The following is a 27,149-nucleotide window of genomic DNA, read 5'->3' on the forward strand; positions in this document are numbered from 1 at the left end:
ACATGGGATAGTTCCGGAGAAGCTGGATGTTGTCACACAGGAGAGGTCCAGACACTGGTGGGAAGAGGGCCTGGAACAGCTCCTGGAAGGATGAGAAAAAGCGCTTTTCTCGGGATCTGTGACAGAGCGTGGCGGTGGCTGCCAGCCCTGTGCTCCTGCATCGCCGTGAAGCTCCAGGAGGGAGGGCGGAGGTATTAACGTGTGAAATTGCTGCGAGAAGGAAATACTCGCTCACGCAGCTCGCAGTGGTTTTCTCGCAGTTGCACTGTCCCACGCGGGGGCCGTGGGGCTGCGGTACAACGCTCCATCGCCGGACACCCACAGGGTGACCGGAGCCTCCCCGTTAGCACCGCCACGGCCGCTTCGGGGGGAGAGCAGACATCGCCCGTTCCCTGCGGCGAGCCCGGGTGCGCGGGGAAGGGGCGGGCTGCGGGGCCCGGGAGAGCAGCGAGGGGTCCCGGTGGGCGCTGCCCCGCCGCGGCTCCGGGGGGCTCCGCCGGAGGACGGGGAGGAGCCGGGCCGAGGGGGCCCCGGCAGCGCCAGCCCGCGCCGCGCCGCGTCCCCGGCGGCATGGGAGGAGAGCGGAGCGCGGCAGGGAGCCGCCCGCCGGGCCCCGGCATTGGCGGCGGCGCAGCAGCGCTGGCAGCGGCGGCGCCGGGAGCCGCGGCCGCCGAGGGGAGGGGTCCGGCTCCGTGCGGTCGCGGCGGAGCCGGCGCTGCGGCAGCGGCAGCGCGGCGGGGCGGAAGTCCTTTGTTGCAGCCGCGGCGGCAGCGGCAGCAGCAGCAGCGGCGGGAGCGGCGCGGGCACAGCTCCCCGTCGGCGGCCGCCGCCTCTCGCCGAGCCGCGGTAAGCGGGGCCCGGGGGCCGCCGCCGGGACCCGGGGAGGAGGAGGCGGGAGGCGGCCGCAGCTCCGCCGGCGGCGGGAGGTGGGAAGTGCCGAGCGGCGGCGTGGCCCGGCGCGGCCCGCCATAGTGGCGGCGGCGCTGCCAGGTAGGGGCTTTCCAGCCGCGGCCGGTCCCTGGCCGGCGGCCGGAGCGGTGACCTTGCGCCGGGCGGCCGGGCAGGGCACGGCGCGGAGCGGAGCGGCGCCGCGGGGACCGCGCGGGGGCTGAGCGGCGGCGCCGCGGCGGCGGCTCCGGCTCGGGCTCGGGCTCGGGCTCGGGCTCGCTCCTGCCCTCCCTCCTGCCCTCCCTGCCTCTCTCCGGGGGTCGCGGCGGGCGCGCTCCCCCTGCGGGGCGGGGGTCGGGGATGCCGCGCTGGAGAGCGAGAAGCGGCCTAGGGAGGTGCAGGGGCCAGAGGCGGGGAGGGAAGGGAAGGGAAGGGCACCGCGCCGCCCGCGTGGCTCCGGGGCTCGAAGTCGCGGTAAACATCTCGAGTGCCGCTATCGCGCCTGGCCCCGGCCCCCGCCGCGGGTCCCGCCGCTTCTCTTCCTTTTGTCTTCACAAAATAAACGCCCCAAAACTTCGAGTGAGTTGCTGTAGTTTAGCGAAAAACGGAGCGGAGCTGCAGCCCGGAGGGAATGCTCCACCCTGCCAGGCGGGAGACTTGGGTTTCACTCGGGGCTGGCAGTGCGCTGGATCGCCGTGCAGGCGGCTGGAAAGGAAGGGGAATACTTTTGTCACATAAAAAACAAACCCTGTGCCGCTCTGGGAGCGGTGTTGAAAGTCTCGTTCTTCAAAGGACTCCTCTTTTCTGCTCGGATAGAAAGGTAGTCGAAGAGAGTAGAGGAAATGGGACTGAAAACGCTGTGAGTTTGGGGCTGGGCTTTTATTCCTCTCTATTTTTCAGGATTTTTTGTAAGTCATTTTCTCAAGTTTACCCCCTGTTTCGGCTGATACAGGAGTGCCGGTTCCTCTTGACACGTAGGCGTTGGTAAACGGGTAGCATGGCTTGGACGCTGCTTAATATTTGGGTGTTTACTGCCAGGTTGTCACTTGCTTGCATTATTTCCCTCGCACTCGAGTATCGCAAGGTACAGCACGCACTGCAAAACTACCCGGGGTTGCAACAGTGCGGTGTTCCTTAGGCATTTAATTACACTAAACAAACATTCCTTTAATTAAAGGTGTTTGTTTAACATTCCTCATTACAGCTCTTGGAAAAACCCACAGAGCAGCCGTGAGCAGGGGGATGCGGGCTTCTCGTTTTTGCCGAGTTACAAGTTGAGCTTTCATGGCGAGCGGAGGAGAGGCGGGAGAGGCGTTGGGACCATATGGCCGTGGGGAAAACCGGCCAAACGCGAGCGGCTGCAGAGATTTTCCTAGGCAGCAGCAGCAGCAAAACGAGTTGACAAGATTGTGGAGAGATTTTTGGATGACTGGCCAGAAAACCTAAGGAGTAACAAGTAGTATTAGGTGCAGTCTGCTGATGTTTGAGGTCGCAGGGAACCAGCACCCATTGGGGGGGTTGGATGCAGGTAATGAAGATGTGGGTTGGTGCTGTGTGGGAGGCTCAGAGAAGCAATAGAAGCCACTTCTTCCTAGTAGCCAGAAAGTTTGGTGTGGAATAAGATCACAGACTTAACAGATGCTTCAGCTCTGCTTCATCATCTTGCACAAGTCTTCATCAGACTCAACCACTGTTGTCACTGGCACAGGAATTAGCAGTGATTACATTGAGAGTGCTCATACCAACCAGGGATTGGGGTTTTTAGATGCTTTCTTACTTGAATGTCAGTGGCTGCTTCTTTCACAGATTCCTGTTCTTGCTGACAGTGGAAAGCCCTGAAAATCCAGGATGGACAAAGCTGCAATAGCTGTTTACTTGCTGGATGGAAGTAGAATAGCTGCTCAGAACTGAGATAGTGAAAGCTCCCTGATACAAGCCCGGTGTCCTTTCCCTTAGTTGTTACAGCTGGGCCTCTCACTAGAGTTGTTCTGGACCTACACACATGTAGAGTGAGAAGCCATGTGTTCATTTTTCAGTCTGGGCAGTGGTTCTCCAGCAGCTGGGTTATTCAGCCCTGCCTTTGCTTGGGAATGGTAAACACCCTCACCCAAAGAGTTCTGCTGTGGACACAGTGTGTGGGCACAGCAGCTGACATAATTTGCATGAGGACCATTTATATCCTCAAATTGATCTGGTAATTTTTAATTTGTGCACACAGTGTCACTGCAAAACTCCAGAATTCAGTGGCTCTTGCTTTTTCTGTCCCATATTAGACCTATTTCATTGGATAGAGACCCTAGTAGCCTTATTTTTATTTTTAGTATGCTGAAAGTAAAATGTGAAACATTTGAGATCAGGAAGAGTCAAGAAAACCTGTAGTCTGATCTGTGTGTCACAAGTCACCATGCTTCATTCATGTGCATCCAGCAGCTTGTTACACCAAAATGCAACCTACATTTAGCCAAGGGTCCTTTCCTGGAAGGCACCTGGGACTTCATTTGAGGGTCTCAAGATGTGGTTAAACCACCAAGATGACTGCAGAAGTTGAAAGTTGGTGTAACTCAGAGAGCTGAGATGAACAGGCTCATCTTTCTGCTGCAAAGCATGAATTGGGTGTCATAGTTTTTTCCCCACTAATAGTTTCTTTTAAACATATCATTACCGTGTTGCCTGACAACTGTAAAGGTGCCAGATGAAAGATAACTGTGACTTTCTAGAGTCAACCTTTGTGGCTAGCAAGTTACTTTAAAGGACTGCATAAGGTCTCTCTAGGACTTCTACTCCCTAGATCTGATCTAAAGTTGTTTGAAGTTGAGATGGGGCTTTAGCACAAACTCAGTTTTCTTATTTTTTTCTGTCAAGCTGTATTCCTTGTCTTTTGAGGAGTGTTCTGATCTAAGACCATGAAAGGTATCTTAACTAATTTTTACTTAGCATTAGAGAAGCATAACTTGCTAAAATTTGATGTCTGTTTCTCATTTGTGGGCACAGATGCTGAATCAGCAGAGAACTGCTGGCTGAGCAATGGAGAACAGGGCATCCAGGAGCTCTGACAGCTCATGCTGGAGGCTTTGGAGCATCTTCCCGTCCCCTGGTTCAAATCTAGCCCAAATGCCATGAAAGCTGTTCCTGTGCATTGTCCAGGAGCCTTTTAAAATGAGTTGATTGAGCCATCAGGATGTGTCTGAAGATGAATATCTGCCTCACTGGAATCATCTTCCCAACTGACATGCCTGAAAGGCAGGCGATTGGAAGGGCTGGGAGAGGAGGATAAATTATACCTTTAGTCCTTCACAGCCTGAATAATGGAGCTTAATTACATTTTCCCTGGCAGTACATGGAATTCCCACAGCTGTTTTAATTTATGATCAAGGCTGTGCTTGCAATGCAAACTGATGCATGCTCGCTGTTGGGGTGGACAGTTGTGACCTGGCCCCAAGTTCTTTGTTGCTTTTTCAGTGTTTTTTGTGTAAACTGAGGCACCCAGAGCAATCTCTCTGGCTTCCCATTGAGTACATCTAGGTAAAAGGTGTAGCCTGTTGACAGCTCTGTGGTCAGTGCAGTAGCAGAACACAAAAACTTCTTGGGTGTTGTGTGGAGAATTTGTACATGTTCTGTAGGATTTTCTGCAGCATGTCAATGCTGTCGTTTGGGAATCCAGGCTTTTTGGTAGATCTGACCCACAATGGCAAAATTAGGGGGAAGAGTTCTTGGGAAGCCACACCAGGGTGGGGTATGGAGACAGACAGTGATGGGAGATTTGCTTTCTGATCCTCGTGTGCTTGTTTTTTGGATAACTGGGCGTTGTTTGCTTGAGGTTTTCCAGCCTCATTTTCTATTAGCACCAAATTCTCCACTCATTTATTACACTTTTGTCCAGCCTGTTCTTGGTTTCCAAAGAAAAGGAGCCAGTAAGTAAGCATGTAAGTGCTATGTTTTTGCCTGCTCAGCAGTGGAAATGCTGGGTTTTGAAAACCACCTACTAATTTTAGGAGCCGAAAGGCTCCTGAATTCTGAACCTTGTGGTATGTCTGTTTTAAAGACAGAGAAGTTAGCAAAAGAACTTCACTACTTCTTTGCTTGAGGACTTCTTTGACTTCTTTTGTTTTAAAATGTCTCAGAAAACTTTTGAGTGTGAGGAAATGATGGCATGGAGCTGTAGTAAAAACCTATTTTTTCTTCCTTGCAGACTTAAAAACAACATTATTGGTTAGTGTAGTAGTGCAACTTAACCTTGTCCATGGTCACATCTGAATAGTATCTGAGTGGTGCTTCAAAAGAAAAGTCTGGTGGCAGACAAGTAGCTTGAATCAAAGCTTGGCTGTGTGAAAATAAATGTTTACTAGGGAAATAAAATGCATATGGAGACTTGGAGTTTGAAAATCAGAGTGAAAATGCCCAAGTCAATGCCTTCAGTTTTCATTTTCATATCAGATGCTTTTCTAGCACATTTTTTCAGAACACCTCTGCATCATTCAGGATTGCTCCCAACGTGGCCTTTGCTGCATTTACCACACACATCAGTCACTGCTGAAGATGGAGTCACTTGGGTTCCTTGTGGACTGGTGAGGTTGGTGCCTCCAGGATTTGGATGCTTCACAAGGTGTGCTAGTCCACTGGGCAAGAGGCTGGTGATTCTCCTCTTTTTGAAAAAGAGGATCAGAAATAATTAAAAGATTTGGATTGACAAACTCACCTGTATGGAGCTTTAATTTTCCAAGATGCTCAGTGTTTAATACCTACAGAGGATAGCTCCCACTGGCCTCAGTTGCCACCAGTGGTGTTTATCTGTGTGAATAAATTGGACAACCAAAAAATGCAATCCAGGCTTATTAAAAAAAAGCAAAACAGAAAGATTGAAATTACCTGTCCTGGCATTGACAGCAATGGGTTTATGTTCTCCAAGCAGTGGTCATTGCTGTGAAATCCTCCTTTTTGTCCCCCACTTATCATTCACTTCACATTCTCCAAATGCTTGGCCAAACGAGCAGGGATCTTGTCTTGTACTGCTCAGATCCAGGCCTGGACAGATCCAGAGCATGTGCTGAGTAAGGGAAATTTTGGTAAGAGGGATGGAAGAATATACTTTGGTATATACATAATATATGTGTATACCTTGAATTTTCTGTAAAAAGACCTGTTTTCATTCTAATAACTGGAGGTTTTTTTCTAAAGCAAACTTCAAAAATAGTTTGCAGTACGGATCCACCCACATGAGTGATAAATGCAGATTGCTGCCATTTTAGCAATTAAAGTAACAAAGTAATGATGAATTACCATTTTCTGAGAGGTTGCTCTTGTTGGGAAGGAGTTTGTCAGCAAGCCTGTTCTGCTTGTTGATGCAAAGGGATGGCAGGATTGGGAATTTGGGGTGCAGTTCCTGCTCTGAAGGCACGAATGCTGCAGTTGTTTTCCACCCATCCCCCAGGAAGCGCCTGTCTGTGGCTTTTACCCCTCCTGCCCTAGGCCCTGCAGCCTGGCTCTTCCCAGCCCTTTGCCCAAATGGCTTCTTCCCTTGTTTAGACCCTCACTGCACCCATTTTTAATTCCCGCTGCTGCTTCCAAATCCCAGTGCCATTCTTTTGGCTCAGCACTGTGCTCCCAGCCTGCCCTTTTCTTCTCTCCAGATTTCCAGAGGGTTTCCATCACATCCCCCTCACATTTCCCAATCTCCCTGTGTTTTCCCTCCTGGCTCTGGCTCTCCCTGAGCCAGAACTGGGCATCTTCTCCATCAGCTGCCACGAGGGAAGCTGACACCCCTTGGCGAGCCATGCTGTCTGTGGAGCAGTCTCCAGGAGGCTTTGCCATCAGCTGGGACATTGTGGAGGTGGCACATGGAATCATGGAATGGTTTGGGTTGGAAGGGATCTTTAAATGTCATCTAGTCCAACCCCCCTGCAATGAGCAGGGATATCAACAAAATCAGGCTGCTCAGAGCCCAATCCAGCCTGGCCTTGAGTGTTTCCAGGTTTGGAGCATCCATCACCTCTCTGGGCAACCAGTGCCAGTGTCTCAACACCCTCATAATAAAAAATTTCTTCCCTCTATCTGAATCACCCCTTTTGTGTAGTTTGAAACCGTAGCAGAGCTCTGTGCAAAAGGGGATTTCACTGCGGATGGCTCAGGCAGGCCCTTGTTTACTAAGCAGCTGCAAGAAGATGAAATGTTCTCAGCAAGGCTGTAATCTGAAGTTTCAATAACTAACAAAGTCTTAAGTGTGAATAAACTGATAATTTGTATCTTCTCCCCCTGAAGCATGTAGTTTGGCCAAATTCAGGCAGATTTTTATATTGTGACAACATATCTAAGGCATATCGCTTTCTCCCACATAAAGCGTCTCCTCAAAGATTTTGGAAGAGAAACTTTTAATTTCTAAATGAACAAATAATAATCTGCATGCATGAAAGCTTTTTCTTAGCCTCATTTTTGGAAGCCTTTTGGCTGAGGTTTTCTGTGGAGGAGGGAAAAAAAGTAATCAGTCCAAGATTTCAGAAGGAAAGTTTTGCTGTTGCTGGTTGAAATTTGTCAAAGTTTTAAATAGCCCAACACAGGCTCTTGTGGTGGGAAGTTACATCCAGCAGGTTAATACAGCATCCAAGGCAGGATGCCAGGACTGTCATTAACATAAATCACCTCAAAAACTGCTATACCTACTACTAAATGTAGTACAACTGTGGTAGAGAGCAAGAACATGTCAAATCCAAAACCTTGCCATCCTGCTCAAGCAGCCTCATGCTCCACCTGTTTTTCCCTGAGGGGTGGCATTGCCAGTGGGTCATTGTTGCATGTCAGGATCCACATGCTGAAAGCTTTGCAGGAGTTCATCTGTCAAAAGGAGAAATATCTTTTCCCATTTTCAAAGAAGAAGACTTGAAAAAGGCCAGTTTGTGTGCTGTCACTCATTGTTTCCACCATCTGGAAATGACCCCATCTGCAGGTGCCTGCAGATAGTTTGTGACCACCTGTTTTGCTGGTTTTCTATTGGAGGGCACAGTGGAGTGTATCTAGTGTAAAAAAACCACAGTTAAATAAAACATTTTGAACTTGCCACTTTATGAGGATGGGGAAGTCAACATGAGCTGTCCTGAGCCTTTTCTTGTTGTGTTGGCAGCTCACACTGAGAGGCCAGTGGTGCCTTAGATGGGATCATCTCATTTTCTCGTTGGTTTTCACCCTTAGAATGTAGAAGTTGAAGTTAATTCCTTATCATTATGCAGCTGCCATTCTTAATACAATAGATTGAGTAACATTTAAGCATCTAATGAATTGCCTCAAATCCCAAACACGTTACCACTTGGAAGAATATGAAGTGCACTTTTATTATTACTTGATGTCAAGAGCTTTGCTGTTCTTCACAGAAACTTCTGAAATCACCCAGTGACACAGACAATAATCAGTTTCTGTCAAAAAGATGTGGAGTTGCTTCAGAGGTTCTCCTGCTTCCAAAGCCATTGCCTTGCAAGTTAGTAAAAAAAGAGAAATTAATTCCATGCAATGAATTACACTTCTGCAGTGGAACATCAGTGGGCAAACCAATTTGAGAATATTATGGCAGTGTGCTAGCCTGGAGTTCTGGGTGTGGAGGGTTGGGTTGAGAGGAGAGGAGCAGCTGCCATTCAGATGCTCCTTGTCAGGATAGTTAAACCCAAATCTTGAGGTTCCTGTTGCCAGACAAGATCTTGTGCTGGGGGTGATCCACAGGAACTGCTGTGTGGGTTGGCAGTAGGGAATATTGCTGGGTGGGGTGAGCATGTTCTTTTCTTGAGATCTTGGGAGCCTTTCTGCTGTGGCAGTCCTTTGTGGAATGAAGAACGGGGACTTAATTCTAGGTTTGCTGCTTAACAAGCCAGGCAACGCCTATGACTTGTGAATTCAACACTAATTGGGGAATTTAATTTCTCTACCTATTTTTTCCCCCTAGGAGATGTAAGCTGTTAGGAAAATAAGAAGAAAAATGGAGCATTTGTGTGTGTGTTGTGTTTAAATTTTGGGCAGTTGAAAGAGTGGTTGCAAATCAATCCATGCATTTCATTGAGTCATAAAATGCCCTTTAGTATATATTATTTGCTAGCCTGGTCTTTATTTGCTCAAACCTCATACAGTTATTTGTACTGTTTGCAATAACCTTTCAAAATGTTAAGAATCCTCATTACTGCTTTATGTTTTTCATTTCAATTAGGGTATTCTCTATACCCTCTTTTGGTTCCTTACCCCCTCAGCCTGTGCAGTTAGAACAGCTTATGTGTATCAGTAAAGGTTTTCCAGAGTGAGTCGTGATTAGGTGCTGGCCCCACTTGGTGAAGTTTGTCTTTAATCAAACACTCACCTCCTGTATACACTGCATTTCTTCTGGATATTTTTGTTAACATAAACCATGATATTTTATTCCTCTTTTCTCTTGAGGACGAGTTAGTCCTTTCACATAGAGCAACCCTCAGCACTGGCAGACCTTTCTCTCCAGGCTTTGCCGAGGCTTCATTTCACCGTGGCTCCACCTCTGGCTCTCTCAGTTCTCCATTGCTGAGTTTTTCTTTGTCCGGTTTCCCATCTACGTGTTTTGGTTACATTTCAGCGCTCTCAACGAGTGGTTTTGAGAGCAGTTGGAGGCACGGCGTGCACCACTTCCTGCCTCTGCAGTCCCTGTGGCTGTCACGCAGCTCGCCTGGTCACCATCTGCAGCTCTGGGCTCGAACGTGGGACGTGCCACCGCAGCTGGGCTGCCCTCTGCTTCTGAGAAGGCGTTTGAGTTTGCAGTTCCTGGTTTGCAGGACGCCTTGCAGAGAAGGTTGAGATGGTCCCTCAGCTGCCACAAAGAGCAAAATGTGTGGAGTAGCTTGTGTGGGTGCTCTGTTGTCTCTTAATTTCCTTTAATGGGGAGGGAAAGACCAGTTTGAGCCTGGCCTGGTTTCCAGTGTGTGTTGCATCATGTGCCCGTTGGACTGACAGGTAAAAAGGCAAGTTGAGACTGAAGAGTGGTTTCTGACAGCCTTGTATAGGTGTTGTCCTGGGGCCATCTTACAGAAGTCTACCCTCTGAAGTTTTTGAAGTTCTGCGTTCAGAATTCATATCTGAAAACCTTGGCTGTAGGACTTGGAGATATATTTGCTAATTTATATTCTAGCAGCTCTGATTGACATGTGTGCTGGTTATGTTTATTAGTTTACTAGTCTTGTGAGTCTAGTGGTGAGCACATGGAATTATGGATGCTTTCACTGGCATCAATATTCAGAAGCAGTTACCAGCAGAGATCTCCAGACAGGAAGCTGTGCTGCAGACTGGCAGAATAGGAAGATCTAGAGAGAAAAGAGGTGGCAGTTCCTCCCTACGTTGAAGTAGGCTTTGGGGTTTGTGCTCGTGATTTAACAGATACCTTTTTCTTTATGCAGGGCTGTAATCGAAGTACAAGATGGCAAAAACCAGCCATAGCAACTATGTCCTTCAGCAGCTAAACAAGCAAAGAGAGTGGGGCTTTCTGTGCGACTGCTGCATCGCTATCGATGATATTTATTTTCAAGCACATAAAGCAGTCCTTGCTGCCTGCAGCGCCTATTTTAGGATGTTTTTTATGAACCATCAAAACACTACAGCCCAGCTGAATCTAAGCAACATGAAGATTAGCGCTGAATGCTTTGATCTTATTTTACAGTTCATGTATTTAGGAAAAATTATGACAGCCCCTGCCAATTTCGAGCAATTTAAAGTGGCCATGAACTATTTACAGCTATATAATGTGCCTGAGTGTCTAGAAGATATACAGGACACAGACTCATCTAGTTTAAAATGTTCATCTCCTGCTTCTAGCACGCAGACTAATAAAATGATATTTGGTGTGAGAATGTATGAAGACGCACTTGCTAGAAATGGCAGCGAAGCAAACAGGTGGGGCATGGAACCACCAAGTTCAACGGTAAATACATCCCATAACAAAGAGCCTGAGGAAGAAACTTTGCACCTCAACAGCTTCCCCGAGCAACTGTTTGATGCCTGCAAAAAAAGCACCACGTCCAAATTCTCTCACACGAAAGAGCGCGTGTCGCACTCGCGCCGGTTTGGAAGGAGCTTCACCTGCGACAGCTGCGGGTTTAGCTTTAGCTGTGAAAAGCTACTGGATGAGCACGTGTTAACATGCACCAACAGGCATTCCTACCAAAGTGCCAGGTACTACAGTGCTGAGAAAATAGACTTTAGTGAAAAGAACTCTACTTCTAAAATGATCTCCACACAAACAGAAAAATACAAGGGGGACTCGAACCATGCTGCGGACGATTCATCGTCTCCCGTGTCAAATATCACGAGCAGAAAAAGCAGCACTGTTGCCTCTGAAACATCAGGTGAAGAAGGAAGTAGAGCCTCTGAGAGGAAGAGGATTATCATCAAGGTGGAGCCAGAGGACAATCCTACGGATGAGCTGAAGGATTTTAATATTATCAAGGTGGCAGATAAAGACTGCAATGAGTCTTCTGACAATGACGACCTAGACGATGAACAGGAAGAGCCGCTTTACAGATACTACGTCGAGGAGGAGATGAGAGAGAAGAGAAATGCTCGCAAGACTCTAAAGCCTCGCTTATCCATGGATGAGGATGAAAGAAAGTGTTTGAAAAGTCCACGGCACCTTAACAGCAAGGCTTCTTCAGTGCAGGAAGATGTGGAGAATGCTCCCTGTGAACTTTGTGGGCTAACAATCACTGAGGAAGATCTGTCCTCTCATTATTTATCCAAACACATAGAAAATATATGTGCTTGTGGCAAGTGTGGTCAAATACTGGTCAAAGGCAAGCAGCTACAGGAGCATGCACAGACCTGTGGAGAACCCCAGGATCTGACCATGAACGGGATCAGAAATTCTGAGGAGAAAATGGACTTGGAAGAAAACCCCGAGGAGCAGTCAGAAATAAGGGACATGATGTTTGCAGAGATGCTAGAGGACTTCAGGGACGGTCACTTCCAAATGAACAGCCTTCAAAAAAACCAGTTATACAAGCATTCTGCCTGTCCTTTCCGATGCCCTAATTGCGGCCAGCGTTTTGATACAGAAAACCTAGTGGTTGAACATATGTCAAACTGCCTGGAGCAAGACCTGTTCAAGAACTCCATGTTGGAAGAGAATGAGAGGGATCACAGGCGTAAGCATTTCTGCAACCTTTGCGGGAAAGGATTTTATCAGCGTTGCCACTTGCGGGAACACTATACCGTTCATACCAAGGAAAAACAGTTTGTTTGTCAGACATGTGGGAAGCAGTTCTTAAGAGAGCGCCAGTTGCGGCTCCACAATGATATGCACAAAGGCATGGCCAGGTATGTCTGTTCCATTTGTGATCAAGGAAACTTCCGAAAACATGACCATGTACGGCATATGATATCTCACTTATCAGCTGGAGAGACTATATGCCAGGTCTGCTTTCAGATATTCCCAAATAATGAGCAACTGGAGCAGCACAGGGATGTTCATCTGTATACATGTGGAGTATGTGGAGCAAAATTTAATTTGAGGAAAGATATGAGATCTCACTATAATGCCAAGCATTTGAAAAGAACATAAGCATAAACATACTGTTAAAGCATTAAGTTGGCAGCAGAGAGAACACCAAAGCAAAGCATAAGTATAGTAAAAAAATTTGAAAAGGAAAAAAAATTGAAAATAAGTCTCTTTTTTATTATTTTTTTAAGACCCTCCTAACCATAGGTGTCTATTTAGGCTCATTAAGTATAAAGCTTTGAAAAGCATCATGTGTTTAATTATTACATTTTCACTGTTTCCTAATACCAGTTTCTGTTCTTAATTTTATTGTTTTACTACGTAGATATACAAATCATTATTTTTAAACTGTAGATTAAAAGCACAATGTTACCCCTTCACTGACTGCTATTAAACAGTTCTCGGATCCATGTCCATAAGATGAGTGCTTTAATATTTCCATGTGTTGTTTCTTCATGTGAGAATTTTAGATGCCAGCGATTAACGTGCAAGAGCATAATTGTTCGTAATCCCCAAATTAATTTTCGAAATGAAAAAAAAAAGCCAAACCAAACCCAAACCAGCCATGCCAAGAAATAATCCTTTGGGCTCTGCCTCTGCTGCAGGGGCAGAGCTGGCTGTCCTGGTCCCCTGCTTCTTGGCTTTGTTGGAAGCTGCTTCCCAGGGGTGAGAGCACATAGGCTCAGTTAACCCTTGCAGGCTGGGGCTGCTGTGCACAAGGGGGAAGGGCATTAATGACTCTTGGGATAACCAGTTGGGTTCCAGCACAGTGGTTGTTTTCCGGATGGGAAGTCCTAGCAGAGCTGTTCAACTGATGTTGGCCTTTCTTTCACTGTCTGTACCTCTGTGGGTATATTTAACCTGCTTGTCCTAACATACAAGGGAGGAGTGGCCGTGGTGGGTTGCTAGGAATGCAGGATGGCCATGTGCACTGAACACTGCATTTTCAGCCTAGATGTGAACTGTGTCTTGCTGCTTGTGTTGGAAAGTTAAAAGCAGGGTGAGTGTGGAGATAGTCCCATTGCTTGGGACCTTAAGGTTTTTTTGCTTCTTGTTTTCATGATACTTTATGAATGTTCTGTTTTTCAACAAAAATATAACAAGAAAAGACTGCAGAGTTTGCTTAATAAATGTAAAGATATTTTATGCCTTTTAAGATTTCTTTCTCATTCTAGCAGAGCCCTAATCTGTGCAGCTTGCCTCTTAATTTAATTGAATTTAAAAATCCTACTAAATACCAGCTGACACCAATTCAGTGAGGCACTTTGGCCTTTGAGAGAGCAACTGGCTTTGACTTTTAGGCACCAGCTGTCTAAACGTTTGTTAAGTGTGTGATTTGTGATGGGGTGGAGGAAAGGATCCTAATATGTAATTGTGGAGAAAACAATTTAAAAATAAAACCTAGTTGTAGTTTCTCCCAGCAGATCTCACTTTATCAAAGAGGGTGGTAATGCTATTTCCTGCTGAGCTATGGAGGGAGGAAAGTAATTTAGATCAGCAATTAAGGCAGTTGGATTAGATGATCATTGCAGGTCCCTTCCAGCTGAAATGTTCTGTCACCTCATGTGCCAGTGGTGGGGTTGAGAATAGGAGCCAAGAGCTGATGGTCTAGTCCAGGGCTTTCATGTGCTTGTTTCTGTCAGAGTTGAGTTTCATTCCTCATTTCTTGGGGATTATGAAGGGTATCAAGTTTTAATTTTAGACTATTCAGAGGAGTGAATCTACAATTCAGAATCTCCACTTCTACTGTTAAAAGTAGTGTGAGTTGCCTTGCATTTATTCAGTTTCAAATGTGCATTAGGGTTTCTCTTGGTTGGCAGGCGTGTGCATTTCTGCAGTGATGGAGAAGGCTCCCCCACCAGCCCTTGGTGCTGAGCCAGCAGCTGCTCTGAGGCACCAGCTGCTTTGGGCACAGTTTAGTGGGCTTTTAGTGTTTTGCTTTAACTGCTCAGTCCTTTGTTTTCTTGTATAATGCTGAAGTCAACCGAGTCCTCAACAGCACTGGAGCCAGTAGAGCAAATGCACAAATACGTGAATATTCCAGTGCTCCAGAGCTGGGGCTTCATACACTGCACACAGTGATTCTCTGACATGCAGTTATCCCTCACAGTATCAGCTGCATTGGGAAAAGCAGTCAAGGGAAGTGAAGGAGAACTGGAGAGCACTGGGGGAGCTGGCAGGAGGGTCTGGTGGCACTGGAGGAGTGGAAATACTGAGTGGGAGAAGAGATCCTGAATGGGAGGGAGTGGCAAAGGCAGGCAGGCAGGATTAGAGCTGTGCAGTGGGAAGCAAATCCCAAAGGTGGCATGGAGGGGGTGGCTGGAGGAGTGGATAAAATGTCCCGGCTGTGAGAGCAGAGTGAGGATGACTCAGCTTGGCTGGGGAGCCGTGGGCCTGAGCCATGAGCTCACAAACCAACGCCGGTCGCGTACCAAGCACGGCCGGCCCCGCTGCCCCAGCGCTGCGGGGACACGGCACGGCCCAGATTAAAGACCTTGCTGAAAGGCAGGAGGTGACCTCTGCCATGTAAGGGATCACTCCTGAACTCGGTGAAGGGCTAAGGGTGATTTATAGAGCCTCCTGCTCAGGATCAGGAGCCCTTGTTTAGAGTTGATTGGTCTGAACTTGACCCAAAAATGTTTCTTAAAAAATGTGACTTCCTAGTGCAAGTAGACCTGTCAACTGCAGAAGTTAAATGGAGAAACTGGGAATGATGGTATTTACGTGTACTATCTAACTTTATAAACACCCTGAATACCTCTGTTTTTCAATTATAAGCTGTGTCGTTGTAGTAGCCTTTCAAAGTAAAGTTTGTTAAACCTTTCCAACTGAACTTGAATTGATGTTTTTTCCTGTTCTAGGGAAACAAAACCCAGTGCCTTGGAGTTCACACGTATGAAAGTCCATGCTAAGGCTCACAAAGAGCATGAATTGCACTGCAGGGAAGCTTCAAAGTAGATCTACTTACATGTAGGCAGAAAAAATCAGAATGACTGAAGTAGCCTGAGAAGTGATCAAGGGGAGTATAGGAGAACATAAACAAGTCAGCCTGGCTTGCAATGAGATGGGTATTTAAATAGATGAGTATTTGAGATGAAATGTAAAAGTGTGGAGGGGAACAGCATGGCACTGTTAGAGAAAAGGCCTGGAGTGACAGGAGGAATTTGGCTGCTGTGGGAGGGGAGAAGGTCTGGGTGCTGAGGCAGCCTGGGGCTGGCCACTCCTGAATGTTCTCCCCAGAATGGGACAGCATCTGCAGGAGAGGGAAATGATGGTGTTTCAGTGCTTCTACCATACATAAATGATTTAATGTGGAGACAGAACAAAAACAGACGTGAAAAAAAATCAACAGCAGTTATCCTAGAAGTTTTGCAGTTACTTGAAAGATCATGAAGGGGAAGAAAAAATATTTTATTTAGGAGTTATTCTCCTCTAATTTGTGCTTTTCTGTTGCCATAACATTGTTCCTTTCTGTCTCCTTAGTGAATATTAGCGTGTAAAAACACTTAATGATCTTTAAAACTGAAGGTGTAAGCATTGCACGAGGCGTAGACAGAAAGAAAAAGATTTGCTGGATGCCATAAGTTATATTTTAAAGTGATTTGCTATTCTTATTTTTGGAGGACCTCTCTGTGTTCTGTTGTTTTTCCCATTTTGGGAGTGCTATGGGCTGCAATCCTAAGAATTTTTAAGTGGCCAGCCTAGCTCTTAGCTTTCAAGATTTACTGAAAGTTAAAAAGAGGGAATTCATGAAGACCTGGTATGAGCTTTAAAATATCACAAAAGCTCTTGAGCTTCTTTTTCAGTTTCAGAGGAGATGTTTAAAATGTTAATATATATATACTTGTAAATGTTTCCTGCTGACTTGTTAGTTCAAAGAGTATTTACATTTGTGTATAATGATATTTGTAGCCAAGAGGTCTGTGGAGAAATCTTGATTTCAATAAATAGAGTATCATGGAATTCTAAGAATTTATGCTTTAATTAGGGGATTTCTCTATGTAATACTTTCAGTTGGTGTAAAACATAATTCAGCGTATTTTTTATTCAAAGCTGTAGACAGAAAATATATTGCCCTGGAGAATGTATTAAAAATACATTGTTATAAAAGTGAATAGTTTGACTACACGATTGTATTTGAATACTCTAGTGCTAAAACATCAAATCTCAGAGCTATTGGTGAGGACATAAATTTGCTCCTGGAGGCTGTGCCACCTTGAGCCCTGGCAGCCCTTTACTTCTCCCCATTAGTTTCAGCTCTCCTGTCCCCTGTGTGCCACCCTCTCCATTGTCAAAGAGCAGTACCTATGGAGCTGCACAATGCTCTGAATCAAACAACAGGCTTTTTTCTGTTCCCTGTGGGGCTGGTTTTTGGCTGGATCAGTTCCCTGCCGTGATTCCCTCTCCCTCTCTGTGTCAGATCTTGTGCAAGCACAATAGAAGGGGTGGCACAAGGGGAGGAATGACTGGCTGGGAGGGGGCTCCTTTGCTGGAATGAGCTGTACCAGAACTCAGAGCATGTCCCGAATTTAACTCGGTCTCTGTCTCCCCCCAGCATCCTCGGGGAAGCTGAACTCTTACATTCATCTCCTATTTCCTGATAAGGAAAAAGGCAGCCCAACCTCTTACAAATGAGACACATCTCTGCTATCTGCCCTCTTCGTGAGAACTGGAAACCTTCCTGCATTCAGCTCATCCCACAAATATGCTCTGGAGCTTTCTTGGTGTTTCTTGAAGCAGACTGGGTAGTGCTCTGCACCACTGGGTTTGTGTGGTTGGCCTGGCCCAGGGCCAGGAATGAGCTGGGCCCCTTGTCTGGCCAAACCCCAGGAATGGCTCCCACCTTCCTCTGGCCTTCCTGCCCTCCAGCTGTGGGCCCAGATGCAGCTGTGGAGCTCCTCTGTTGCCCTGTGCCCCTCTCTGCTTTTCTCAGTAAGGGGAGACAGTTGTCTCATTTCGGTCTAATGCTGAAAGCTCAGGGTAATTCTCTGTGTAAGTTAAACTGATGCTGGCAGTATCTGTTACTATCCCTTCTTACTGTGCTTCTGACTTTTAAGTGCTTCTCAATCTCAGAGGGTTAAAAATCAAATCTTCTGACTTCCCTAATTCTCAGCTGGTTTGATGCTTGTCGCAGACTTAAAGACCTACAAGATGAAACATGACTAATTTGACTTTATAAAGTCTGCTGAAAGCTAGAAATTAGGAACATGTTTTCAAAAGCTGACATTTCTGTAGTTCTCAGCTATAAACCAGTTTATTGTATTTTCTTCCAACTTCCAAAAACTCCTAAAATATTGCTGTGCGGTGTATTCTTGAGACGTGTGAGTAGGCTGAGATTTTGTAGGGGAAAGATACCAAAAATCAGGACACATTTTATAAATTAAGTCTCTTTTGCTACTTTTACAGTCACTTCCACAGTTCTGGAATTAATTCTCATTTTATTTTTTTAATGCAGAAGGACAAATCTTAATTTGTAACAGGGCAGTAGAGCTCATGACTCAGGAATCACTTCATCATGACTATAAATATTCAGCCCTGAAACAAACAGCCCATGTTCCTTTTCATGTACTTGAATGGCCAGTGCCAGCTTCATAGGAGAAATGCTTTCAGAGCTTTATTTGGGTTATTTTTACTCTCAGATATCTTGAAGGGTGCGGATTTTAAAATTAATTTAAGACAAAAGAAAACAACATCGTGCATTGTGCTTTTAGAGAAATGGTTGTCAGTAATTCACGCAGATTCCCTCTGTAAGAGTGGTTGGAAGTACATTTCTAAAGTTTCTTATTAATATGTTAAAGGGAACATAACAACTGTGAGATGAGAAATCCTCAGATGGTCCAGGGCCAGGTTTGACTGTCTCTTTTGTGTAGCCAGCGTGGCACACCTCACCCCAGCAACCTTGAGGTTCAGACATGGTCAGGATCTTTGATTCTCTTGCAAGAAAATGAAAAGGTTTAATCCTTTCCTGTGCCTTCTGGCATACTAAAAACCATAGTAAATCTTCCTGCAGCTACAACCACAAAAACAATGCTGCATGTAGAATTTCCGGTGGGAGGAAAAAAAAAGAAATGGTTCAAGAACTTCCCTCTCTCACAAAGTTCTGCATTTATTGTTTTCACTCAAACTCATGTGTGATTTGCATCAATGAGATTTTGGGGTGTACTTATTTTTGTTTGCAAATAAGACATGACTTCAGATAAATCTGTCTTGTAGTTCTGTAGACATGCCCAGACTCCTGACAGGGAATGAGTGCATCCCTTACAGGCCTCTAAATCCTGGAAGCTGTGTAGTTTGTAGCAAATCCACTGGAAATCAGGACTGTTGTAAATCCTTAGTTTCTCAATTTGTCTGTCAGGCAAAGTGCCACCAGTGTCAGCAATTGCCAAGGTCTGCAGCAGCTGTGTTGCCAACACAAAGATGCAAAAATCAGTCTTTCCCCCTCACTTTTCCCCCATCTCCCCTGATGACAAGGTTGCTATTTTAGAAATGCATCCTTTTGGCTCTTTATTTGTGTGCTGGTTTTTGAAAAGGAAGATTTGCTTTCTTCCTATTTTAAATCAATGATTAGGGCTAAGAAGTTGCTTTCTTTAATAGCTTTCACATGTTTGGTTGAACCTACACAACTCAGTAATACCTGTTCTCTCCTTTTTAGGTAACCATCCCACTACATTGCGGGTGGTCACCAGAGGGACTTCTGCTTCTGACTCCCCAGAAAATGAAAGGGAAAAATAACATATTATCCTTCTCTCCATGGCAAAAGCCCCAAAGACCATGAAAGTTTGTGGAAATGCAGATAAGCTGGCTAAAAATAGAGTTTGCTGAATACCATAAATTGCTTTTGGTTTTGGCAGCAGATACACCAGACTTCTGGTGTTGGTTACGCTCCTCTTACACAAGTCGTTGTTAGGGCTTTTATTTAGGATGCTAAAGATGGTGCCCTGCTTTCTTCTCTGCCTGTGGGTTTCCTACTGGTACCTACTGGTAGAGTCCCAGCTTCCAAATTACTGAGGGTTCTGGTTTCTAGCCATTGGTTATTGAGTTACTTAGAATAAATCAGAAACACTTTTAAGAGACAAAATCCAAAGTATTCCTCCTTTGGGAAAGGGATAGATACAGTAATATTTTAGGAGGAAGAAATACAGGGTAGGATCTCTTGGAACTGATGAAGAAATTGTCTTGGTATGCCCCACAGCCCAGGAGAGAGCTCAGATGTCTGAGCTACATTGTTATCAGGTGAATTAAATAGAAGTTGTGTACACTTACATATGCTGTAAAATATGACACTTAATATTCTGCGTGCTTGGAAGTCTGAGGGTTAGCCCCACCTAGTCTGCTTTCAGATGGATTGTGTTTCACTTAGATTTTACTGACCATTGCTGACACAGTTCTGCCAGAAAAGACAAGACAGAGGTCCTGATGTACAGTAACTTAAAAACTGGAAAATAACTCAGTCAAGACGCAAGAGATTTCACAGTAATTGTCACAGTTCTTTCAGCTTTAGTTTGTTGTGCAAAGAGTTAAATAGTTCAAAGGCAGTTTCCTTTGGAGAATGTTTATTTGATCAAGTTCAGTGTGGCTTAGACCCCAAATAGAAATACCAACTTCAAACAGAGCTCTGCTATGAGAGAAGGAATGAATAGTCTGTGGCCTCCCAGACCTCACAAGCTATGTTGGTTTGTTACACAGAGTCAAAACAAAGATGTCCCTTAGAACACATATACATTAACTCAGTGTATTTCACACACCACATCTTTTATCTCCCATCTGCTTCTCTCCCTGGTCCTTTGGGCTGTGACAAGGCCACTGAGATTCTGAATGAGCTGCAGTCTCCTCAGTGAAAAGCATATATGGTGTGATGGGACCATCCAAGCTACTTAGATTGTTAGAGAGCGTTAGGGGAGCTACTGCTCCTGTTTACTAAGACTGAAGTACTACATCCTTTGGATTTTGGAACAGTGCTTATCTTTGCTTCTTGGTTCCCTTTACATTGCAGGAAGCAGGGTGAGGAAGAACCCAGTGGGTGCTTCTCTTAGATGGAGCCTGGAAGATCTTGTTGGCTGAGGCATGTTGTTGTTTTGTTTCTTCAGGTCCTTAGCTGGCTGAATCTTCAGACTTCTAATAAATGCACTAAGCCTTGAAAAAGCATTATTAATGCATGATGAGATACACCAAGTTCAGCCACTGAACATAAGAGTGAAACCCATGCAGATGCTGTTAGCGCAGGAACCTGGTATCGAGCCAAATCTGGAGAGCCATCTTTGATCTGTCTCCAGGTCCTCCTTTTATTTGTAAACATCCAGCTAATCACAGACTTCCTCTGACTCTGATGAAGTGGAAGGAGCCGCATCCCCTGTGAGCGCTGGGAAGGGCTGGGATTCTGCAGCGGCTCAGGATGCGGGACGGGGGCTCCAGCGCCATCTCGTGGCTCGCTGGGAGCCGCCTGTCCGTGTTCCCAGGGCTGGAATGCTCCGCTCTGCTGGGAGAGGGGGAGCAGATCCTCCCTCGGCTGTGATCCCCAGTCAGTTCTGTGCTTAGGGCAGCTGCGCGGTTTCAGTCTGCGAGGAGGGCACAAGGTTTTATCTCTCATCTCCCTTCCTGTGGGCTGCAGGCTCCCGGCAGTGCCGGCGGCTCTGTGTGGGCTACACCCCACCCCACCACAGCTGGCACTGATTAGCAGTGTTTCTGCTGTCTCATCGGAAAAATGTGATTTAATATGCACAGGCAGCCCACCTTCCTGCACTCAGAGGTGGCCCCACACAGCACAGCCCGTGTATTTCAGAGAGGTGGTGGAATGAAGCTCAGCTGTGTGTGTGAGTTGTCCCTGATTTGGAAATGACAGAGATTTTGGACTGCAAAGTGCAGGGTGACATGGTAATCAACAGCAATGGCAAACACTGATGTCCAGGGGAAAAACAGTGCTCACATGCATACTTTAGTTAGAATATACTTTTTCCCTCCTTTGTTAGTTTACCAAAAAAAAAAAAAAAAGAAGTACTTCCTGACTTCTGAGCTAGTCATGTAAGAGTTACTTTGCAATAACAGCACTGGTCCAGTGAATTCCCCTCCAAGATTTTAAGAATGTGGTAGGCAGACATATGGCCTTGCTGCCAGAGCCAGCAGTACTTTGAAGGTAGCAGTTTGCCCAAGACGTATTTCCCCTGTTCACATTGCCCTCATGGCACAAAACAAAAGCCTTTTGTCCCAGCTGCCTTATTGCCCACCTTAAGCATGTGACATGGCACAGAGGGCAGATGAAATCCCAGACAAGCCTGGGCCTGGCACATGCAGTGAGTGAGGGCCTGGCCATGGTGCACACCGAGGTGTGGAGCATCGCTCGAGGCTTTCCTCTCCCAGGTGTGCCAGGAAATTCAGCCCTGAGCTGGCCTCGAGGATGCCTTGGCAGGTAAGTGATGCAAAGAGCTGCTGAACCAGGCTTCATGTGCAGCCTCTGCATTGTAGACACAACCACTTGGGCCAGGGCTGCCACAGTCTCATAGGAACACCAAGTGTAAGTTATCCAGAATTGGCACAATCATATACTGTGTACAATGTGATTCACATATCCACAGAAAGAAGTCAGTGTGCAAAAAAACAACCCAACAACCCTGAGGATTGTCCTCAAAAGTTATAAACATGAATTTATAGTTTCTTGATTGTTCCTCTCCGACACAAAGCTGCTCAGATTTGTCATGAACTAGTGTGGTTGAAGGAGACTTCCAGGAATTGTAAATATTTATAAAATTTATCTGCATTTAACCTAAAATAAGAATTTGGGGGGTATGTGGGGGTGTGTGTGTCGAGTAAATACATAACAGTTACCTCTGAGTTAGGCAAGATAAAAAAAAACCACAACCAAAAATACAGTCAAATATGAAGCAGTAAGAAATATTCCAGAGTGGGGGTGTTCCATGCTGTGAGTGGCTGAGGGGAAATAATACTTGTGCAATTTTTTGAGCATCCACTAAGCCAAGCCATAAACCACTGCTGGAAAGTAACACATACAGTATGAAAACTACTTCTGGGAGGTTTGGGAAGTGAAGTTTTTCTTCAGCAAATCTGTAGCTGTTTTGAAAACAGAAGGCAAAGGAAAAAGAAGCAAAAGTTTCTGAAACAAGATGACAACATTGTTTAAGGTCGTGTTCTGGTGGGGTAGGGGTTGAAGGAAATGTATGGCTTTTTAAAAGAGTTCCTGACTGTGGTGGGTGCTCTGAATAGAACTGAAGGATGGGTATTTAGAGCAAAACCACACATGGTGAGGTGGGAGGGACCACATCATGCTAGCAAATACAGTACTGCAGTGCGGGCTTCTGACTTTTAATATTTTTCTTGCATTTCTTTTCTGCATGGCAGTAGTGAAATAGGGACTTCTAAGCTTCTGAACAACTGAGAGAACCAGATTTGGAGAAGACATGAGGAAGAACTGGTCGGCAAAAGATTTCATAAAAACTCAGAACCTCGTGTGCCAGATCTGAATTGGCACCACCTTTGCTTTTTTGACATAACTGCAGCAGTCGCAAAAGGCACCAAACAGTCAAATTAGAACATGCAGTAAAAGCTGTTTTGGACTCTTCTATGTATCATAAATCTTACTTCTTTGTGACTATTACTTACAGCTGTAAGAAACAAATTCAAAGTCTTTCATGGAGCAGACAGCCAAAAGAGGCAGATGCCAGGTGTTAAGGGCTGCACTGAAATGAATTTGCAAAATTTCTATCCACATGCTGGAGTGCTCCTTTTATGAAATGTGGCTTCTTAGAGTTGCTGTCAAAAACTGTGTAGATTTTTTAGTTCAAACATTACAAGTGTATACTCATGCACAATGCTAAACTATCAAGTGTTTAAAAAGAAAAAAAAATAGTAAGAGGTGAAAAAAAAAATCTTAAAAACTGAGGACAGAGGGTCCCAGAGAAAGGACAGGATGGTGAGAGAGATCCAGCTGACTTGATTTCCCCTGCTGCCATCATCATCATTTGCAAGCTGAAGAGGACCTTCCCTGGAGCACAGTGCTTGTATGTGGAGAGTAAAGAAATGGTGCTCTGGTCTTTTAAAAAGAATGGTGAAAACTTTTTACCAACAAGGAGATGAGTAAATGTAAAATAATCTTCACAGGGCACAGGGTGCACCTTGTTCTGGAGCTAAGCCTTGCAAAAGCTGGCTCGAAGAAGAGAATCAGATGCTCATGTTCAGATTTGAACATTTTAGGAATAGTAATGTTTCCAGCTAAATTAATGGGGGGAGGGAAAAACCTTAACTAAAAAAGCAATAAGGCAGTAAGTGTTCCAAATTAGGGCAAGCATGAATTATAAAAATACCAGTTTCTTTTGCTTCCCTCAGACAACAGTGGATCAAATTAAGACATGTAAGCAGACTAAACATGCTGATTATATTCTGCTGTAGTTACATATTTTACTAATTCTACTCATGATTATAAAAGGATGTTTCATTGTTCACTATAACTGTTATCTCAAGAAGAGTCTGTCTATAATTTTATTTATAATTGGCATCATTTTCATTACTGTTGTTACCAAGTGTGTACAATATTGTCTGTATTGCAGCTTGTATAGGGCATGTGTCTGTGCTTGCTTTACTCTTTTTGAGTTTATAAAGTTACTATACAAATGCAAGAAAAGATGTTCAGATATCTTTGAATGTGGTTCCTTCATCTAATTACGTAGCCCCCAATGTTTCAGCATATAGATGTTGAAGGTATCAGCTCTATTAACACATAACACCTCAAACATTAATGCAGGTATTTGAAAAGCCTCCAGTGCAGCACTGGGATGCTGACACTTCAGTCCCAGTGGCTGTATGGAGTAAAGGGGAGGATGGTGAATATCTGGGCAAAGCTGGATACCACTGAGGACTCTGCAGGGAGAAGGCACAAGATACCTAAGAGCAAATGGGATGTGCTTTCTATAGAAAACATGAAGGACCTTAAGAGCAGGACCACCACAAAGCAGAGGAGAGAAGGGAATACATTTATAGCATCGCCTTCAACAGTATACAAAGTGTAGGACATCTAGAACAGGCTGTGACTGTTCTGTAACTTAGCAATTACTTCCAGTCTATGTAGAGAATCAGTAAAGACATTCCAGGTTAGTTATCATCATCTTTAAAGCTTATTCTGTGCTTTGCAACAGTATCTTTAATAAAATACTCTTACAAATCTGCTTATTATTCTGATTTAATTCCATCTTATACCTGAGTTGATAACAGTCCTGGCAACAGGGTGAAGGTACCACCTGCTTCATCGGCTCCTGCGTTTTTCCCATTCACCTGCTAATGACAAGAGGGAAAACAGAGATGAATAATTACCAAATAATCACAGAAATGAGAAAACAAGAGGAATTCATATCATGCTACCATTCAATTATTAGAAAAATTGTTCACACTAAGCATATCAGTAAATCTGAGAGATTAATCACATACTGATCTCTGAGTAAGAAGTATTGGTCTTTGCCTGTGTTTAACTACACCACTTATCTTGTTTAAGACTTAGCATAATTTTCCAGCTTTACAGTTACTTTCAATAACTGCAGTATATTGTTTAACCCCATCACAGCAGTTCTAGATAAAATTCTCTGTTTTCATTTATTTAACCCCTGGACCATATAGAGTATCCTTTTAATATCTTCAAACAAGACCAAGCAGAGTTCAGGGACATTAACAGATAAGATTGGAATTCAGAATAATCCTGGCAAGGTGCAGATGGGATCTGAAAAGATGTTATTTAATAGGAACAAGTGCAAGCTGGAACCATACAAGTAAAGGAATAGCTGCTTAATTTCAAAGAATCCTAGAATGGTTTGGGTTGGAAGGGACCTTAAGGACATCTTGTTCCAGTGTCCTGCCATGGGCAGGGACACCTTTCATCAGACCAGGTTGTTCAGAGCCCCATCCAACCTGTTCTTGAGCACTCCCAGGGATGGGGCAGCCACAGCTGCTCTGGACAACCTGTGCCAGTGCCTCAGTCATCCTCACAGTAAAGGATTTCTTCTTTATATCTAAACTAAATTTACTCTTTCAATTTCAATAAAAAAAAATCAGTGCATTATTTTAGATCATACACTGAAAATTAATCTGCAACATCATGATGTTGCAAATAAAGGTAAAAACTGAAATGTAGAAACTGGAGTGTCATCTTCTTCTTCAGAACCACCAAGGCAAGAGCTAGTAACATCTCCAGTTTTGAGCATAGCGCTTGAAAGCTAAAATACAAGGTGCATGCACAGAATCCAGGAGAAAGCAGTGAATGGCTGGAAACCAAGAAGACTTTGCTTCTGAGTACAGGCTGAGTAATTTTAAGTCATTTTACAGAAGAGATGGTGGAGGGAAAACACAATGATTTTCATATAAAAATCTGGTTGCAAAGAAAAATGGCACAACTGTTTCTCATATCCAAAGTCAACATGAATAAAAATAATTGCCTTAAATTACAAGAAAGGAAATCTTGGTTAAACACAAAATGAGACTAAATGACCTGTTGAGGTAATTTCTGATCTGATTCTATGATTGCTGGAAAATGTTTTGCTTTAAAGTCACTTGCTAAGGACTCAGTAGAGCTGGTAGTGGCTGCAAGAAAAGGAGGCTGCAGTTAAAGGAATAAAGAACTCAGTGCCTAAAATGCACAGCACACCAGTTTATCTATTTAGCACTAGTGGTACTAACTTCAGCTTTTAATCATACCTTAGCAAACTGGCAGAAGTCTATGTAAATAAATGTGCTTAAAACCCACTTAATTACAAAATAATTATTCCTTGAAGCATCAAGCATTAGTTTAATCAGTGTTGACAACTTCCATGATTTTATTGAGTCTAATCAATCTGAGGCTGCCTGATTTCAGTTATAAGATGGTGTAATGAGCTATTTTGTTTATTTAAAAAAATTAGACCTGCAAATTACATGGAAAATCCTAAAAGTGTGATCTGAACATATGGTAAAAATGAAAAAGCCAGAAGGTAAATAAAGCCACTTGGTTTATAATTTTAGGAATCTGACTCACGAGTTTTGCACTCCTGGTTTGGCAGTATGAAATTACAGTGCCCTGTATTCTGCTGTTCTGACTATTCCATAGTACTGATCATGCATTTGTGTAATTTCCCAAAAAACACGTTATACAAATTTGCAGAACTTTATTTGTTAGTCACAAAAACAAAGGAGCACTTATATAAGTAAGAGGATGTCTTGTGGCTGCCCTTTAAATGAACAAGGAGCAGCTGTGCACAAAACCTGGAGGTATATAAATACAAAGTAAGTTACATAGATCCCCCACATACACTATGATTTTTAAAACAACACCTTGTTAGAAGAATCTTGTCATTTTATATGCTGGTAGTTCTTGTCTGAATTCCAAGTACCAGACTTACATGCACAAAAAAACACAAGATGAAGAATTTTAGTGGTGAAAAGGTATTGTGACAAAGTATTACTAAATCTTTGAATAGCAGTTGCTTAGACTTTTCTGAACATCTGATTGCTGTATTATGAAATAATCCATTCTCACTGATACAATCTGATCTATGCAATTTTGGGGATAGTTTTACAAGGGAAATGAATATTAGGGAAATGGATACCAGAATTTAAGATCTAAGATCTTCTGACTGCCAAACCTGAAAAAGTCATTCATTGCATTTCAACTTTATCTTAATGATCCAAGTGGCTGATGTCTGATTGAACTGTAACTTGGGTTCAGTCCTATTTTTATACTCCATTGCCTTATGAAACATGTGGGGGGAAAAAAAATCTTCCTTTTATCATGATAAAGATAAGGGTTGAGTTCTCA

At 44.4% G+C, this 27,149-nt stretch overlaps 1 protein-coding gene across 7 annotated transcripts; it reads left to right on the forward strand.

Annotated features, from left to right (window-relative positions):
• ZBTB1 (zinc finger and BTB domain containing 1) lies at nt 1–27,149 on the forward strand. 7 transcript variants are annotated; one of them, XM_063159796.1, is made up of 4 exons: nt 2–191; nt 10,275–12,186; nt 19,020–21,770; nt 22,718–27,149. In XM_063159796.1, exons 2-3 carry the CDS (start codon nt 10,295–10,297, stop codon nt 19,021–19,023), a joined length of 1,896 nt encoding a protein of 631 aa, XP_063015866.1. In that variant the 5' UTR covers nt 2–191; nt 10,275–10,294; the 3' UTR covers nt 19,024–21,770; nt 22,718–27,149. The 7 variants fall into 7 exon arrangements, with proteins under 7 accessions (XP_063015860.1, XP_063015866.1, XP_063015865.1 ...); XM_063159795.1 differs by lacking the exon at nt 19,020–21,770 and having other exon boundaries at nt 3–191; XM_063159790.1 differs by lacking the exons at nt 19,020–21,770; nt 22,718–27,149 and having other exon boundaries at nt 1–191; nt 10,275–12,786.

This window comes from Melospiza melodia, chromosome 6 (assembly GCF_035770615.1).
Source record: "Melospiza melodia melodia isolate bMelMel2 chromosome 6, bMelMel2.pri, whole genome shotgun sequence".
In the NCBI taxonomy this organism is placed as follows: domain Eukaryota; kingdom Metazoa; phylum Chordata; class Aves; order Passeriformes; family Passerellidae; genus Melospiza; species Melospiza melodia.